This window comes from Myotis lucifugus, unplaced genomic scaffold, assembly GCF_000147115.1.
Source record: "Myotis lucifugus unplaced genomic scaffold, Myoluc2.0 scaffold_8, whole genome shotgun sequence".
In the NCBI taxonomy this organism is placed as follows: domain Eukaryota; kingdom Metazoa; phylum Chordata; class Mammalia; order Chiroptera; family Vespertilionidae; genus Myotis; species Myotis lucifugus.
Window position 1 is genome coordinate 15,826,609 of NW_005871056.1, and position 19,352 is coordinate 15,845,960.

The 19,352-nt window shown below is 47.1% G+C and overlaps 1 protein-coding gene across 1 annotated transcript in view; it reads left to right on the forward strand.

The window, feature by feature from the left end:
• Nucleotides 1–19,352, forward strand: part of SRGAP3 (SLIT-ROBO Rho GTPase activating protein 3) — a 224,737-nt gene that overhangs the window by 105,039 nt on the left and 100,346 nt on the right. Inside the window, exon 2 of the mRNA XM_006083900.3 lies at nucleotides 3,121–3,313. Within this exon, the coding sequence (XP_006083962.1) occupies nucleotides 3,121–3,313 (193 nt within the window). The remainder of the gene's footprint in view (nucleotides 1–3,120; nucleotides 3,314–19,352) is intronic.

Consider the following 19,352-nt stretch of genomic DNA (forward strand, 5'->3'; position numbering starts at 1 on the left):
GCATTTAGTAAAGGTAAATAGTAATTTGCTATACAGATATTTATATCCTGATGACCCATATGTGCTGGGAGAATCCACCCTCAGAGCTTAAATTTCATTTGAGGAGCCCAGGCAGATAAGACATGTACATGAAAGAGTTAAAAAACAGCAGGAGGTGGTCTGAGACTAACTTACTACCACGGGAGTTCAGAGGAGGGTCACCAGGGCTGAGCAGTCCCGAATGCCTGGGAGGAGCAGGGTCTGACATGGGCTCTAAAGCAATGATTTTGATTTTAAAACTTTTTGCTTGCCTACCCTCTACATGAACTTTGGCAGAAAAAAGTCTCTTTGCCTCACACATTTTAACTTGACATCTGAAAAGTTTCATTATAAGTTTAAGTAGTTACAAAGGGTATAATTTCTGCCATATTGTAAATATTGACCTTGTAGAATACAATTACACTACTCTCTTACATGCATCAAATGGAAGCTAAATAACAGCAATTTTTAATTTTTCCTTTTTATTGAAGTTTCATGTATAGACAGTAAAATGCACAGATCTTAAGCATGCAGCTCAGTTAATTTTTATCAGTGTACTGACTACCCAGGTAGAGGTGGGTATATATCCAGCATTCCAGGAGGTAGCTTTGTGGCCCCTCCCAGTCAATATCCCCCCACAGGTGACATTTCTCTGAACTCTATTGTCACTATATCATCATATATACCAGCATAAACTAGTTTTGCATCATTTCCTTTGTTCTGGCTTCTTTCAATCAGCATGAGGTCTGTGAGATTCAAGCATGTTGCTGCAGGTAGCAGTAGTTCATTTTTCATTGTTGCACAGTATTCTATTGAATGAATTTTTCATATTAAAAAGCCTTGTCTACTCTTAATGGGCATTTTGGGTTGTTTCTAACATTTGGCTGTAAAGATACTGTGATTTTTCTTCTCTCTCTATATTTTGTGGACATAGACACTGATTTCTTTGGGGTATGTATCCATGAGTGTAATTGACAGGTCATAGGATAAACATGGGAATACATTTAGTATCCACCACCATTCATCAAAAATTACCTGCACAAGTCAGAAATTTACATTGTTTCTTTCTTTACCTTCTTGAACTCATAATTCCCTTCTACTTCCTTCACAGGACTTTATCTTACTATATTTTCATGCTTGAAAAACTTTTATTGATTACTCTATCATATTTTTTTTTACCCAAAATATGTATGTGAGTGGAAATGGATGTTTAAAAAATTTCCTTTGACCACCAAACTCTAAATTATCTTTCTTTTGGGTTGATTTATCATACAACTCATTAAAATAACATCAATGTTTTATAATTTGATAAATAACGACTAAACATAAAAAGTAAGATAGTATGGGAAACACTTCTCACAATGCAGTGAATAGGGAGATGGATGGCAGTGCTTCTCCTATGTTAAGGTGCATAAGGACCATCCAGGGATCCTGCTAACATGCAGATTCTGATGCAGAAGGGCTGGGTTGGAGCCTGAGATTCAGCATTGCCAATGCTGTGGGCCCATGGATTGCATTTCGAGTAGCGAGGTCCCTAGATTAAAGAGTTGCTAACACCAGCAGTCTCCATGGTCCACTTTTTGGTGCCCAGACACCTTGACACTTAGGAACACTGCATCATAGTCAGATTCTGGATGAGGGAGAAGTTGGTCTTCTGCAAGGAGGGAGAAGGCCTATTGTGAAGGGAGAGGTGGGAAAAGAGGGGTGGTGTCATCGAGACTGAGCCACATTCTCAGGCAGAGCAGAAGAGTGGGGATGGAAACAGGATCTCCAGCTGGTTCCCTTAGAGCTCTTCCTGCCCGCGGCTCCTTGGGGAGCTTCGTGTACAAAGGGTAGGGCTGCCCCTTTGAAGACCACTTCTCTCAAGGATGCTAAGACGGTGCCACCACCTTTTCAGACAGGGTGCCCATTAATGCAGGCGGGATTGGACATTTCAGGGACTGGTTTGGATGGTTTTACAGTGTGCTGGGGGTAAATCCCGAGGAGTTAGGTTTGGGGCTGGGTGGTAGATGGCCTTGAATCCATGCGATGGAGTTGGATTTAATACTCAGGCAGAGGGGGCCATGGGCTGATTTGAGCAGGGCACTGGTATGAGCAGAGTGCTGTGGGGAGACTGCTCTGTCGAGCAGCTCATGGACGGCTGGGAAAGAGTTCAGGCAGTGACAACACTGGGGTCTTGACAATAAGGTTGGCTGTGGTTACTGGGATACCCAGGCTGTGATTTTTATCTCCACCACCCTCCAGTCCCCACCCTCACCCCTAGCTTTTGAACTTTTGCCCGGTTTGCTCGGTCAGTATTTCCTGAAGTGTGGGCTGCATGCCTCTAGTGCAGTGATGGTGAACCTTTTGAGCTCGGCGTGTCAGCATTTTGAAAAACCCTAACTTAACTCTGGTGCCGTGTCACATATAGAAATTTTTTGATATTTGCAACCATAGTAAAACAAAGACTTATATTTTTGATATTTATTTTATATATTTAAATGCCACTTAACAAAGAAAAATCAACCAAAAAAATGAGTTCGCATGTCACCTCTGACACGCGTGTCATAGGTTCGCCATCACTGCTCTAGTGGTACCTGAGACGTTAATGCATGGAGCTCAAGATAATTCAGAGTGGAACACCGGCATGGCCTTAAGTAATACTGAAACCCAAGAGCAAAAGGCATTCCCTCTCAGCCCTTTCTCGGTCCCGAGCAACATCTTTCTTTAACACCACTCATGTTCCCCTTTTCCTTTTGTCGGTAGCGAGCAGTTTAGGCTTAGGGCCTTTGATAAGCAGTCATCTCTAGTCTTTACAAAATATTTGTTTTCATTGAATTGATGTTCTATGTAACAGGATGGCAAGCGGTCCTAGTTTCCCCTTACGATAGTGACATAAAACTGTTCATTTAAAATAACCTCATTTCAGTAAGAAAAGTGAGCCAGTTTACTAGACGATATGGCAGAAATAACAATGCTGGAGGCAATATGCAGTGGTTTGACTTTGGGTTAGACCATGTGGCAAACCCTGGCAAGTGCCAGATCATTGTGCCAATGACCCAAGAGGCTCTGGGTGGTCCCCACCAGCCTAACGTCCTGTCTGTTCTTTGCCTCTGACTGCAGAGATCCGCACGCAGCTGGTGGAGCAGTTCAAATGCTTGGAGCAGCAGTCGGAGTCTAGGCTGCAGCTGCTACAGGACCTCCAGGAGTTTTTCCGCCGGAAAGCTGAGATCGAGCTTGAGTACTCCCGCAGCCTGGAGAAGCTGGCTGAGCGGTTCTCCTCCAAGATCCGCAGCTCCCGGGAGCACCAGTTTAAGTGAGAAGGGGCCAGGGTCCGGTGGGGGGTGGGGGTGGGGGCGGGGGCGGGGAGGCAGCGCTGGGGTGGGTGGGCGGTTGGCCACAAAGCTGAATGGAGGCAAGGACTCATCGGAGGGGGATGGCTGCCTCTGAGGCCCTGGGTCTGCAGGACGCTACACCTCCAAGCCTCAATCTTCCTTGGTGGAAAGTGAAGAGAGAGTAGTTCCTCCACATAAGGATGCTGTAGGGAATAAATGAGCAACCCGAGAAGACTGCTTTCGCAGACAGTAAGTGCTCAATAAATGGTTGCTGTCACTCTCATCCACCAAGCACTGTGGGAGCTAGCCTCCATTTGGGCCAAGGTGACTCCCCACCTCCCTTCAGGTCATCCTGGCCCTATCCAGTTCTCTTGTACTTCAGGGTCCACCAGCCTACTTCCAAATTCCTTCAGCACAAGGACCTCAGCATTTCTTCTCCATGGAACTGATGCTCAAAGCATTCCTCTTCATTACTCCCTGGGGGACCCATGCTGCCTTATTACTCACCTGAGACACACAGACTCTGTGCTAATTTCTCACACCCCACGTGCTGCGTTCCTGGAGGCCTGGTCCTCTCAGGTCTGTAGGGACTCTGAGTCCTCCAGCTACAAAACTCTCCTAGTGCAGGCAGAAGCCAGCCTCCCCGGGAGGCATTCACCCGTGGGCAGCACCACTTTGCAGCCCTTTTTCTTTGCCATGATTCCCAGATGTTTCCCTCCTCGAAGCATCTCTCCAGCAAATGGCCCTCAGCCCCCGGAGACCAGAGACTTGCTTCAGCACACCGGACCTGATCCTTCTTCCTCTGTGTTTAATCTCTTTTCTCCCTTTTGTATATTTTTAAATTGTGGTAAAATACACGTAATAGAAAATTTACCATCTTAACCATTTTTAAGTGTACAGCTTAGTGGCATTTCTGTATCATCAGCACCATCCATCTCCAGAACTTTTCTTCTTCCCAAACTGACACTCTACCCATTCAACACTCACTCCCCCCCCCGCCCCCCCGCCCCCCCCCCACCCCCAGTAGAATGGCAACCACCATTCTACTGTCTCTATGGACCTGACTACTCTAGGGACCTCATTTAAATGGAATCACACAGTACTGGGCGTTTGTGACTGGCTTATTTCGCTTAGCATAATATCCTTAAGGTGCATCCATGTTGTCGCATGTGACATAATTTCCTTCCTTTCAAAGGCTGAATAGTGTTCTGTTTATGTACAGACCACATTTTGTTTATTCATTCATCTGTCGTTGGATGCTTGGGTTGCTTTTGCCCTTCTTTGTAATTTTGTATTCCACTCTGGGCAGGGAGCACGCATCCTTTAAACACCTCTAAACATCTTCCTCAGTCTGGGCCACAGCATTTGAACACTTGCTTTGGTGCCTTTTTCTCTTGACATTTGGGAATAAGAAATGGCTTTATTAAAAGGCAAAAATTCATTACTCCTTTGCAAATATCGTGCTTGTTTTTCTACTCAGTCCCATCTCTTTAAATGTTCACTGCAGAAGGGAGCTTCTATTAATAACTTTCTCCCCGGCACTGTCAAGGTCCTTTCACATACAGAATCTCATTTTTCTGATATATTTTTTGGAGAAATTTTATGTTTTTTTTTTCAAGTGACAAAAGTAAAATTCTCATTGTATACAATTTAGAAAGTACAGAAAAATAGGAGAAAAAGATGCACAGTCCTGACAGTCAGAATCAACCGCTGCGCACATTTTGGTGCCTATTCTCACCTGTCCTTTACTAATAACAACAGCAACAATAATTTATTGAGCGGGTTAACTGAGCATTTCTTTTGTGCCAGGTGGGTATTACTATCTCATCTTACAGATGAAGACAGTGACTTTCTGAGAAAGTAGACCAGCCATTGGAGACGGATTCGAACCGTCACTCTAGTTCTGCCGCCTCGGCCCGAGACAGGAAAGGGCCTGGGTGGAGCCTGGGGGCAGCTGTGGAATCCGAACACTCCCCTGAAACCACAGGCACCCACACGCACTGGGAGACACAGGCTGGGAAGCCCAGGTCTCAGGCTGGGCTGTCACTGGAGCCATCCAGGCCTGTGTGGCCGCCTGGAGCATCAGCTCCTGCCCCCTCTCCTTCCTGTTGGTTTGGAGTCAGATCCCTTCCCATTCTCAGTGTGAACAGGGACGGGAGGGGAAAGGCGGGGTCGCCTGTTCCCTCGCTTCGCCTGTAATGAGCTTGGCCAGCCCCTCCTGGGTTCATTAACCGGAGCCACCAGACGGAACAGGAGCCCCAGCTGGCAGTCGGGCTAAGCAGGCTGCTTGACAGAGTATGAAAGTCTAATTAGGGAGTGGGCCAGGCCAGTGCAGCTGGTGTGGGCCTCTGCATGATGCTGATGTGACTGCAGAGCCCCCAGTGGGTTTTGGAAACAGGAGTCTGTCTGGATCTGCCCTTTGACCCCAGGGCCAACCAGCACTGACCCCTGGCTGCCTCTTCTTTGGAGCCTCACGTAGGGTCTTCTTCCTGGCTTTCCAGAGAAGCCCTGTCCTTCTGTCTCACAGATACTTCATTTAAGAGTGTCTCTCTGTCTTCCAGATAGTCTCTCAGATCCTTGAGGGCAGGGTCCAGGTCTTGTCATTTTATTCCCACTGCGATCAGCCCAGTGCTGGGCAAAGATGGGGTGTTTGCCAATGAGTGGGAGAAAGGGAGGGAGGGGATTTACTCAGTCTATAAAGTCCACTCTGGCTGAGAGGTTTGGTTCAGAGAGGGAATTAGTTTGTTCAAGATCTTACAGCAAATTAGTGGCAGAACTGGGATGGGAACCATCTTAGTCTGTTTGGCTGCTATAAAAAAGCACTATTGACTGGGTGGTTTTTAAACAGAAATCTATTTCTCACAGTTCTGGGGGTTGGAATTTCAAAATCAAGGTACTAGTATGCTTGTGTTCTGGTAACAGCCCCCCGCCCCCCACTTTGTTTTTTGGCTGGTAGACTGCTGATTCTCCTTCTATTCTGAAGCGGCAGAGAGCAGAGAGATGAAGTAAGCTCTAGTGACACTTATAAGGGCACTGATCCCATTCATGGGGGCTCCACCCTCATGACTTCATCTAATCCTAATTACCTGCAGAGGCCCCACCTCCTAACACCATCAGATTGGGGGTACGGTTTTAACATGACTTTTGGGGGACACAATAGGAACTCAGGTCTCCTGACTCCAGTGTTCTTCCTTTCGCTGTGAGCCCCAGCTGCTCCCTACCCACCTAGACAATAAAAACATTTACAGTTGCCCAGGAGGTGCTGTGTCCAGGGCTAGACTTACCTGGGTGGCATGCAATTCAAAGAAAGGCTCAAATGATGGCTCTGAGGGCTTACCTGGGGCAGGTTGACTATTGAGAGAATAATACCATCACATGTTTCTTTTCTCCTGTCACATGTTTCTATTCCATATTCTAATCACATCCTTTTCAGAGAACTCTGCCATCTTTGCTCTCTTATAATCCTGATGATAAGCCAAGGGCATAGAGAGGAGTCAGTGGTTTTATTTCAAGCCAACTGAGCACCAGACAAGCCGAGTGGCTTATCTGACAAAGGACCCCAAGCAAGCTGTTGAGTGGGAAACCCACAGTTCCCTACTTCTGAGCTCAGGCTCCTCTCTGTAGGAAGCCATGCCAGTCGTGCATTTATTTGAAATGCAAGTAATGAGGACCTCTTATTTTCTTGTGTTCTGTGCTGAAGACAAAGATTAACAAGACACAGTCCCTGCTCTCAGATATTCTGTCTTCTCTCAAGAGACAAAGCATGCCCGTGATTGGTATGGTTGGGACAGGCCCCCAACCCCTGTGGCTCTGCGCTTTGAGCCTGCCACCTGCTTGCTCTCCAGGCCTCAGCATTTAGATGTCACTGTCTTTGGAAACTTATCTTGAGTCTGACCTGGTGCTTCCTCTGTGTGCCCATCATATTCTGTACCTGTTGACTTGCTTATTCACCTAATATTTTTTGAGCCCCTGCCATGTGCCAGGCCCTGGTTTACAGTGGTGAACAGGATAGACTTGGTTCCTGCCACAGTGGAGTTTAGCATCCAGTGGAGCAGAGAGATGAAGAATCAGACATAAAGAATGAAAAGAAAGACAGTGTGTCATCAAGTGATTGCTAGGATGGAAGTAAATAATATGCTCTGTTCTGGTTATTAATTCTCTGTAACAGCAATACCTCCCAAACTTAACGTATCTCCTGCTTTAGTGGGTCAGAAATTTGGACAGGGCTCAGCTGGGCGATTTTTCTGCCTTCTGTGGCATCAACTGGAATCAGCTGGCGATATTCAGCTGGTCTGGGCTGGACGGTCCAAGACGGCTTTACCCATGTACTTGGCACTTTCGTGGGGATGGCTAGAAGGCTGGGCTCGGCTGGGTTGCCTCCCTCTCCATATGGTGTCAGGGCCCCTCTAACTAGTGCTTCAACCAGCTGTTGGGCTTTAGACGTGGTACCCCAGGGCTTGGAGAGGGAGCAAGGGGGAAGCTGCAGTCCTCTTCAAGGCAAGGCCTGGAATGGGCATATCATCACCATCAGCCCTGGCTCGGTAGGGGATAGGAAACAAAGCCCACCTCTAGTTGGAGGAATGTCAAAGGATTTGCAACTCTCTTTAGTCCTCCATACTGAGCTAGAATGGCAGTCAGGGAAGACTTCTGGAGGCAGTGGCGTTTAAGCAGAGACCTGAGAGATGAGAAGGAATAGCCATGGGACAGTGTGAGGGAGAGAGAGCCCAGGGGCTGGAACAGGTGATGGGAGTGGAGTGGGAAGTCACTGAGGCATCATAAGTAGGAAGTAGCATGATCCAATTTTTACTTTTAAAAGATTGCCCTGGGTTGAAGGGGGATAGAGTGGAGCTGAGGAGACCTGTGGGGTCGGTGGGAGTATTGCTCTTCAGGCAGCTGGCGATGGCCGCCTGAGTGGCAGCAGAGCAGATGAGGAGGAGTGGACAGAAGCTGAGAAAGCTCTCAGAGGTAGAATCGGGGCAAAGAGGGATCAAGGATGTCTCCCACTTCTCGGTTCAGCAATGGAAAGATTTGAGGAGAGGGGTGAGGCAAAAGCTGCCACCCTGTTTTGTAATAGTCCCTTTTCTTCTCTGTCTCCCGTTTGATAACCACTGGGCTACATGCTTTGATGTGACAGAAAGGGTGGCTGTTGCCCTGGGGTCCCTAGCACCTGGTCCAGGTTTGGCATATGGTTGGCACTCACTAAATGCTTGTTGAATTAATCAATAAAGGTCAAATGATAATTAGAGTTGCTCTGGGGTGGGGGTGGTGAGAGATAGGGAAGGGACATTTACCTTCTGGCTGCCTCAGGAGCTCGGTGAGTCCATTTGGGCTAAGGGCCACCCTCTCCTGTGCCTGGAGCCTGGCTCAGTGTAAGAGGACAGAATGTGGGTTCCCTGACGGGGGCATGGGGACCACAGAGGCCGGAGCACTAGTTTACAAAGTGTGGTCCTGACCAACAGCAAACCTGCCCTGCCCCCCAGACCTGCTGAATGAGAAACTCTAGGGGTGGGGCCCAGCAGTCTGTGTTTTAACAAGTCCTCCCGGGGATTCTGATGACCGTTCACATTTAAGAGTCGCTCAGAAGGATGATTTTAGATGATAAATTTTTTACAGCTCACTGCCAGGCCATGCTGACCTTCCTGACCCCTCCTTCCCTAGCATAAAATCCGTATTCCACTGCCCTTTCCCGGCCAGGCCTGGAGCTTGGAGCCCTTCCTGAGCAGGAGTGTGTGTGTGTGTGTGTGGAGGGGGGGGGTGGGAGGGGAGGGAAGGGGGACACAGGAGGCCAACATCTGCCTCTTGGGGAAGGTGGATGTTCTCCATCAGGTTGGGTTCTAGGAAGCCAGAGGTTTTCTGGGACTAAGGCTTTTTCTTCCTCCAGAGCAGTGTTTTCTTAAGGCACACTGGTACTTTAAGATGAGAGAGAGAGAGAGAGAGAGAGAGAGAGAGAGAGAGAGAGAGAGAGAACACGAATGAGTGAGTAGAGGTGGGAACAACTGCCTACTCTGGACATTAGGATATGGAAGGCTCTGAAAAGTTTTGCAATAAAGAAGCCTGGTGACCTCTTTCTGAATGCTACTTCACCACAGAATTCTCCCTCCCCCATAATATTGATTAACATTTCCCCAAACCAGCACTCCTTGTTTGGAAAGATCTGTTCTAGACAAATGCCAGATTCCCTCTGGATACTAGCACTGCATGCAAACAGTGCTCTACAGGAGAGGCGACAGAGCCCCTGCTATTCTGAGTCCTCAGTTTGGATAACCCTCAGCTTCCAGGGGACATACCTGGTAAAAATGGTCTCTCTAGAAGTGTAGGTTGCTGCTACTAGTATTTGGACAGGTGGAAAGAAAGAAAGAGAGAGAGAGAGAGAGAGAGAGAGAGAGAGAGAGAGAGAGAGAGAGAGAGAGGAGAGAGAGAAAGGAAAGAAAGAAAGAAAGAAAGAAAGAAAGAAAGAAAGAAAGAAAGAAAGAAAGAAAGAAAGAAAAGAAAAGAAAAGAAAAGAAAAGAAAAGAAAAGAAAAGAAAAGAAAGAAAGAAAGAACAGGGAATTCTATTCAAATATGTTTAAAATAAGGGAAGTTGAATTTGGAAAGAGCTGGGAGGTGCTTGGCTAGTTAATGCATAAAGCTTAATATTCTATGCAAAGGAGGTTTGGAGCATCTCTCAGCATCCAGAGCAGTTGGGAGGGAGGATTCCAGTGAGCAACTAATTTGATTGCTGAGAAAGTGCTTTTGTGTGTTTTTGTGTGGAGGGAAGGGGGAATATAAAGCATTACAGACTTTTTTCAGAGGTTGCATGTTCCTAAAAAGATGCTATAATTTAGACTTAGCCCTACAGGTGAATTCTAAGCAGAGAAGCACTTTTGTAGCTGGTAAATTGAACCTATAAATGTGCAAAGGATTCAGAATGAAAAGGTTTGCTCAGAACGAGGTGAGGATAATGGGGTAGGCCCTCCAGGTGGGGCTCACTTCTCCATTCTAGCTACTACTATTATGATGACTATCACACAAGTAATGGCTTTCCCGTAATACTTTCCAGAGCTGCTATTCTCTTAGTACGGTGTGCAATACAGATCTTTCCTGATCTTTTGGAGTCTGTGCTTTGCAGGTGTTTAGTCTTTCAAACACCTCCACGTCCACATTACCACATGCCAATGACTCTACCAGATGTTTTTTATGCATTGCCTTGTTTAACCTTCACAGTAAATGTTGTGATCTTTGAGGCAGGTCCTATCTCTGTCTTTTTAGTTAAAAACATTGAGTAACTTGTCCAGAGGGACGGCTAGGGCAGGTTAGTAGCATAGCTAAGATTCTAATCTTGGGTCGTCTGGCTCCAACATGCAAAACTGCTTCTATCTGCATGACTTTGGGTATGTCCCTTCACCTCTCTGGGCTGGTTTAGTGTTTCCCGAGAGTCACCCATCAGTCCAGACCACGTTGTCCTTGTACTGGCATCAGGGGCTCCCCCCTCTCCTGCTAGTCAGTTCCTGCTCATCCCATCAGAGCCAGTTCAGGGTTCGCCTCCGTTAGGAGCTCCTGCTGTTGATCCCAGACCCAGAGCAATCTGTGTGTCACTCTTACGGGGCTCGAGGCCGATTATCGAGGAATGTTCCAGTTCGTAATTCTGATTCTCCAACTTTGGTCTGCCAGCTGCTTGAAGGCAAGGGCTACCCAACAGAGCTACAGAGTGATCTGCAGATGGCTGTTACCTTTGCTGGGCATGGATGTGCCCAGGCAAGGCCAATCTGTGAATCAAGGCTGGTTGCTGCTAGTGCCAGGTCTGGGGCCACATAGTGAGTGGTATGGAGAACTCGAAGGCCAAGTCAGTTCATTCGTATGGAAAAACCACTGGAAACAGCGGGGCCTCGGGGACTCACCAGGGCCAGGTAACAGCTTTAGCCAGGTTGACAGAGACTCAGATATGGTACCCACCTGCTGGCAACACTTCTGTCTGGAAGAAAGCTGCCCCTCCAGGTCTCTTCCTGATGACAGACAATTCAGTTCCTCTCTGTATGTCCCTGGTGCCTTTCGAGCTGCTGCCCCAGCACTGGAGCTCGGAAGGGGAGAGTTCAAGTAAGCCCATGTATGGGCCCTTTAAGAGGAATGCCTGGAACTTTCGGAACCTCCATTTCCCCAAGCCACAATCCCTGCTGGTTTTTACAGCCAAAAGTAATAGGGGCTTCTCTTCCTGGCACTGGAAACCTGGGCTGGGGGATCTGGTGTGGGGCTGGGACCCTTCTCTCCTCAGTGGGAAACTTTGCAGTTGAGATATTGAGATATCCTTCCCAATTTTTAAAAAAATATATTTTATTGATTTTTTACAGAGAGGAAGGGTTAGGGATAGAGAGTTAGAAACATCGATGAGAAAGAAACATCGATCAGCTGCCTTCTGCACTCCCCACTGTGTATGTGCCCGCAACCAAGGTACTTGCCTTTGACTGGAATCGAACCTGGGACCCTTGAGTCTGCAGGCCGACGCTCTATCCACTGAGCCTAACCAGTTAGGGCGTCCTTCCCAATTTTTATCTACCACACATGGGTGTGGGACCAGCCCGTTCTGCACCTCCCCACCCCTACCAGTCTCAACGTGGCTTCTTTAAATCCCTAGTTGTAGGACTTCCATTCAGCTCAATTTCAGGTGATTCTGAATGATGGTCTGTAGTTAAGTTGTAATTTTGATGTCTCTATCAAAAGTTTTTGAATGAATAACTGAAAAGTCCAAATTACAACAAAATCCTTTTTTCAAATACATGAAGAAAATAGACTTATTTTGTGTGGCTGCAAAAGAAGAGACATGAGATCCAAAATAGCATTTTCAGAGAAGCTGACTTCAACTCAACCTTGAGAACATTCCAGTAGCCAGAGCTGTTCAGCACACCAAGGGCTACCTTGGAAGGTGTGAGTTCCTGATCTGTGCAGGTGTATACTCAAAGGCTGGGCCTGGGGCCACTTAGTGAGTGGTATGGAGTGCATTTCTGTAATGTGATGGATGGTCAGACCACATTAATGCTCCTCCAAATGAGGGAGGGATCATTGATAGCACATGAGCCATAAATATTGAATTATCTTTTCAATTCCCTTTCCAACTTTGTGGTTGCCTCAAGGAGAAAGTCTTGGTTTGGTACTAGTGTGTTGCTAATGCTGCTCTAATCTCTCTTTTTACAAAGTGAGGACAGACTTCAGGCATCAGCATCTGCCTAGGACTGGTGATGTGGTTATGTTTTCCTTACACTTACTTTCTCAGTTACCTTTTATTTATGCCAAAGGAAGCTGGTTTTTTAAATGTTATTTTAACTAAGACTAGGGAAAGCCCTTTATAAATAAATTCAGTTAAGTAAAAAAGGACAACTAACAGGGAGGTGGTTTGTGGGAATGGCGAAAGTCCTGAAGCCGGCTTGACACCCCTGGGCCCCTCCCAGCTCCTCCTAGAAAGTGGACATCTTTCATTGCAACCCCCTGTATCCTCCAACTTCCTCTTTTCATTGCTGGGAGGGATTTTAAGGCAGGAGGCTCAGCCTAAAAAGTGATCATTGCAATGGCTACAGCCCCTTCCTGTTTTCCCTGCTGGTCCTTTCCCAGATGCCACCCCAGGTTTCCTGGGATCCTCAGAGACTATAATCAGTGACTTCCAAAGTATTAACCAGGACATGATTTATTTATGTATGATATGCTTGATACATGTGATGCAAGCATATCATTTAAATTTTATTCTAAAATGAAAAGTAGCCCTAGCCTGTTTTGTTCAGTGGGTAGAGCATCAGCCTGCAGATGAAAGGTCCCAGGTTTGATTCCGGTCAAGGACACATGCCCAGGTTTCTGGCTCGATCCCAGACGGGGCATGCAGGAGGCAGCCCATCAATGATTCTCTCTCATCATTGGTGTTTCCTTCTCTCTCTTCCCTCTCCATTCCTCTCTGAAATCAATAAAAATATATTTAAAAAAATAAATGAAATGAAAAGTAGATGTTGTAATAAAGGAGATTTTAACCAGCTGTAATAAGCAAGGGTTTAGTTTTGACTTGATTCCATTAGGCAAATCTATATATATAAAAGGCTGATATGCTAAGTGTCCGTCTAGGTCAGTGGTCGGCAAACTGTGGCTCGGCAAACCATGGCTCGAGAGCCACATGCAGCTCTTTGGCCCCTTGAGTGTGGCTCTTCCACAAAATACCGACTTCTGCACATGGGACACGAAGTTTCAATCGCACTGTACGTGCGCGCCCGCACGTGGTATTTTGTGGAAGAGCCACACTCAAGGGGCCAAAGAGCCGCATGTGGCTTGCAAACCGCAATTTGCCAACCACGGGTCTAGGTAATGATGTCCCGTAGCAATGCCCCGCTTCCTCTCACTAGCGACTAGCCTCCTTGCAGTTTCTTCAGCCCAGGAACACGACTTGCTTTATAGCCAAGTGGAAACATTTCACACTTTAACCAAATGTCTGTGAAGCGTTTTCCTGTGCCTCATCTCAGTTGATTCTCACAGAAGTCCTGGAGTAGGTAGATAGGAGACTCTGTTGAATCCTATTTTCTTTTTATTAGCCGGAAAATGGAGATTTAGAAAGCTTAGAAACTTGACCCGACTGAAAAAAAGTAAGAAATGGTGGACCTTGAAAATGACTTAAGGTTTTCTCACTGCACAGAATATAGTCAAACACTGCTGCAGTTAAATATTTTACCCTTTGTTCTCCCTGCGTGATCTACAATAATAGTCTGCTTCATGTTGATATTTCCTGCTGTGTTGTTGACAGTTACCTGAAAGAGAAGTTGGGGTGCTTCACTGGGCTGGAAAAAGGTTAGCTACATCAGAAAGCAGGTCTAATTAAGCAAATTTATTCTATATATATAAAAGGCTAAATTGACTCACGCATGCACGATACATATAAAGCTCTCACTGGTGCCAATTGTACTTGCGTGTTTCAGTCTGTCATTGTTGATCATGAATTTGGTTGACACTTCCATTATAGAGAAAGGGTGAATAGTGACATTAAAATATTTCTTCTAATTAATTTCTTTTCAATGTGCATGAATTCATATACTGGGCCACTAGTAAGGTAATAATGACCTTTGATGATTATACACTACCTTACTCTTTGCAAAGTGCCTCCCTAGCCTTTAGTTGCTTAAATTCTCCCAAGAATCCTCTTGGGGCTGACGGCTGTCAGGGAAGATGCCATCATACCCACCTTACAGGCAAGGGACCTGAAGGCCAACCAGGGTGAGCATGGCTTAAAATCCTCATCTCCTGGCCGAGGATCCATGGGTCAGGGCCCTAACTCTGCCTAGTACTGTACATACCAGGTGATGCACACCTTTTGCAGGAGGATAAACGAAGGCAAAAGGGACTTTGGAGGGAAAGAGAAGATGAGATTGGCCAGGCATTGCCTGGTGGCAGGGATTTTCATTCTGGTACCAAGAATATATTCAGCAAGTTCAAGGGGAGCTCAGAGATAATACATCAGACCCAGTGTGCCATCACTTTGAGGTGTGAGGAACAAATGAGTGAGGGGATAATTCTGCCCCAGGGTGGAGGGGGAGTTACAGGACCATTTGCAGTGGGCCTTGCAGTACATGTAAGAGTTTGTAGCGGGGGAAGGTAGTAATGGGAGGAAGAAAACCAACATTTGTAGAGAACTTACCATGGGCCATACATCTACATTATACACTAGTCAGTGGATTTTCCCAACAACCTAGTGAGGTGCTGGTGGTAATACAGTGGGGCCTTGACTTACGAGTGTCCCGACTAACGAGTTTTTCGAGATATGAGCCGTCTCTCAGCCGATTTTTTGCTTTGAGTTGCAAGCTAAAATTCGGGTTACGAGCCAGCTTCAGATACCCCACCGCTAGTTGGCACAGCGAACGTCACAGTGAACGCCACAACATCAGCCCAGCATCACGTGTCTCACTCGTTCACTTTTGATTTGACATATGAGTAACTTGAGTTACGAGCTCTGTCCCGGAATGAATTAAACTCGTAAGTCAAGGCCCCACTGTACTAGTGATGATAATAATAATCATTATTATATCCTGGATTTGATGCTTATAGCATCCCATGAATTACCTCATTTAATCCTTAAAGTGCCACTGTAAGTGCTATCAGCCCATTTTATAGATAAGGAAAGAAAAGGTTTAACTAACTTCCCAAATTCACCCAACTGCTCAGGGACAGAACTGGTATTTGCCCTCCAGCTTTGACTCCATAGCACCCCAGCCTGGTAAGCAGAACCCATTTCCGCCAGGTGACCTAATGGATGTAGGCCTTCCCTTTCTGAATTACTCTGTCTCAGGGCTGGCATCAGCCAAAGGCAGCTTCTAAGTCAGTAGATTTCAACTGGCATGAAGGGGCTCCCTTGCCCAGAAGCCTCAGGCCTGCCGTCTCCCATGAGCCGGCTTGAAGGCAGAGCCCTACATCAAACTCTCCCCCCTCACCTGGGCGGCTGCTCTCTTCCCACCTGGCTTTCCTGCCCCTATGATCACATCGCTGGCCCACTTATCACCTTCATTCAGCCTTGGCCTGTGAGGCTCTTCATAATCCAGCACTGCTAGCTGCCTCTGCTTCCACTGTGTCCTGCTTCACCCCTGTTCTACCCAGATAACCTGTGAACAACCCATGTCTGACTTCACAGCTTCACAGCCAGATTTCCCTCGGACTGCAATATGCTCTTATCTCTCTTTGCCTTTCCACCTGGCAAACTCTTGTATGTACTTTAAGGCCCAGTGCAGATGTTCCAGTGACTCTCTCTCTACCCTGAGGCAAAATTAACTACCCCTTCACTCCTCTGGGATCTAGTTTTTCACAGAGCATAACATAGTAGGCATCAGTTACTCTCTCTTGCAGCCTCTCTCCCCACTTCTTTTGATAACAATATCTAGATTTTCCTCTGGGGAATCATCTCTGAGCAACGGTGAGCCTGTGACCAGCAATACATCATCTTGGCCACAGAGCTTTAATCTAGGGAGATACAATTCCAGGCCTTTTGGTGGAACAACTGGGGAAAAGCTTCCTGTGGGGATTACTAGCAGTAGAGGTATTATTGGTCTGGAGAGGGCCTGCCTAAGAGTGAAGCTAACAGAGAGAGGAAAGCAGAACCAAGAGATGGAGAGAATACGAGGTCCTGATGACATCCTGGGATCCAGCTATGCCTGAGGTCAATCACCTCCTATTTCTTTATATTTTTTTATTAAAATTTGTGATCCTTTACATTTCTCCTCTTCCTATTACTGTCATTTTTGCTTAGTCTGATGTATTTCTGTTGCTTCAGCTAGTTTTTCTGACCAATAGCTATAATCCTTGGTTAGTGTTATTTTCATGTACTAGATAGTGAGCCTTCTCAAGGCATATCCAATCATCTTTTTTAATCCTCTGTGACTAGCATAGGACCAGCACATAGCAGAAACAAAAAATATCAGAAGAGTGAAGGAATGAATTGGATTCAGCCAAGGGCTAGGGAAAGATACAAGGAAATAAAAGAGATTGTTTCTGCCTTCAAGGGGCTTATAGAATAGAAGTAATCAAGTGAAAATGAGGTCATTAGTGTGGGCCCTCCTGCAACATGACTGCTGTCCTTAAAATAAGGGGACATGCAGACATACACAAATGTACAGGAAGAATGCTATATGAACATAAAAGCAGAGATCAGGGTGATGTGTCTACAAGCCAAGGAACAGCACAGAAGCCAGGGAAAAGCCATAGAACAGTCCCCTTCACAGTCCTCAGAAGGAACCATCCTGCCAGCACTTTGATCTCAGACTTCTAGCCTCCAGAACTGTGAGACAATACATTTCTGCTGTTTAAGCCACCCAGTTGTGACACTTGTTATAACTGCCCTGTGTACAGCAGTACCAACCCAGGTGCTCATCCTGTCCTTCAAGGGCTGGCTCCTACAACCTCTCGGGCCTGTCTCCAGCCCTCACCCTCCCTGCTGCCCTCAGGCCACACTTATCTCCTCTCAGTTCTAGAAGGTGCCCATCCTGGAGCCTTCACACTACTGCTGGGAATGCTCTCCCTTATTTGTGTTGTGTTGAAACCTACCCATCCTTCTGGTCCCAGCTCATCCTCTGGGCACTTTTCACCTATTCAGCCAACTGTGTGGCACCAGAGACCCAGTGGGGAACAGGACAGATGTAAGCCAGAGAGGAGTCAAAGACCAGAAACAAAAGAGTGAATAGGACAAAATTCAGGCGTGGAAGTGCTGTAACAACATGAAATGGGGTGGTGTGCTATAGATGGGGCGGAGAGGGGGGGAGAAGAGGGGAGGAGCCCCCTGGGGTCAGGGTAGGCCTTGACTAGAAACATCTCAGGAAGGTCTCAGTGACAAGAAGGACCAGCATGATGAACTGACACCCACCTCCACCTTCCCTAGGTACTCTCAAGGAACCATGCATTTTTCCTTCACACCCCTACCCCTGTTGCCATTTACTATCTATTTATGTGACTATTTGATTGACACCTGAGGCCCCCACTGGATTACAAGCTCCCTGCATCAGGGAGCATGCTCATTTTGCTTACCACTGCCTGGCACAAAAGATGGCACTCAGTTAATACTTGCAGAATTGATTATTCCTGCTTCAGGATAGGGTAATGAGTTCCATTTTCTGCTTGGGACAGCTTAGGTAGCAAGAGGTTAACCACACCTTTTTGGCCCTGGAACTGTATGAGGGAGTGCTTTTCAGAGGCAGCTTTGCTGGCAAATGCCCAAGCAAGCCCAATGTAAAGCCCAAGAATGTTCTGGAAGGGAGCAGGAAGCCAGAGGCAGGGACTTGGTGTCTAGGGGACGGTGTCAGCTGCAGGAACTCACTTCCCTCCCTGAGAGACTGCGATCCCAGGCCAGTGGATTTGGATCCATCTGCAACGTGGGGCTCGGAAGGCCTGGAAATGGGTTCTGTTGGCGAAGCAGAATCTTCCGGCCCCCAGCTGAGAAGCTGGAGAAGCTGGCTCACTGCTAATTTCATTTTCCTAGCTCACCAGCTTGGCAAGGCCTCACTCCTCTAGCTGCAGTCTCGTGGAGCCTCAGACCCAGCTCTCCTAGCCAAAGAAAGAAAGCTGTGACTCACCAGAAAATTTCATTGCTATTTTCTGGCCATATATATATATATATATGAAAGTTCTCGCATTATGCCTTAGCTCAGCAGCTTCCACCTGCTGCATAGATGCTCACATGCTAGACTGGAAAAGTAGAAAGGCTGTTCAAGATGTGCCTCAGAAGAGAGAGCGCAGGTCCAGGTTCATTCTGATGTCCTCCAAAAGTGGGGCTACAGCAGAAAAAGATGGCTCTCAGGTCCAGGGGGGTCTCACTTTCCAAAAGAACAAGTAACCTCCTAAAAAGGGAAGGACAGAACTGAAGGTCCCCAAAGGCCAGTGTCCGGCTCTGCCATCTGTGGCCTGGGTGCTTCTTTCTGTGGTTCCCAAACAATCCATAGGGCCAACAGGATGGTGAGCCATGTGCTGGTCCTGTAGGTGCAAGACCCTGCACCTGCCCCCTTCTGCGCCTTGCTTTCTGGGCTGCAGCCCCACTGGCCTTTATTCGGTTCCTTGAATTCACCGAGTTTCCTGCCCCTCAGTGAGCCTTTGCCCATTCTGTTCCCTCTGCCTGGGACTCACTCCCCCTGAGTCCCTGCTCCTGAACCTCTTCCCCTGCTCCCTCTTAACTCTTTCTTCAGAGCCCAGCCGAGAGACCCCTTCCTCAGGGACACTTCAGTGACCCCTGAAGTCAGGTCAGGCCCCATGTGTCATGGGCTCTCATGGCACCGTGCTCTCCTCTCTAGCACTTTCTGCAGCTTGACTTCACACCCATTTGCTGAGGTCTCTGAGGGTTATCCCTCCCCCACTAGACTGTGAGCTCCATGTTGGCTTCCGTGTTTGTCTTTCTAGCCCAGATGGCTGGATGTTGCGTAAGCCCTATAGACTCGTCATGTTCAAATAAAACTCATCGTCTTCCCTCCCGATCCCTCTGCTAACCTGCTTCTCCTCTTCTCAGTAAATGCCACTTCTTCTCTCTCCAGGGCTGAGCCTGGAAAACTGGG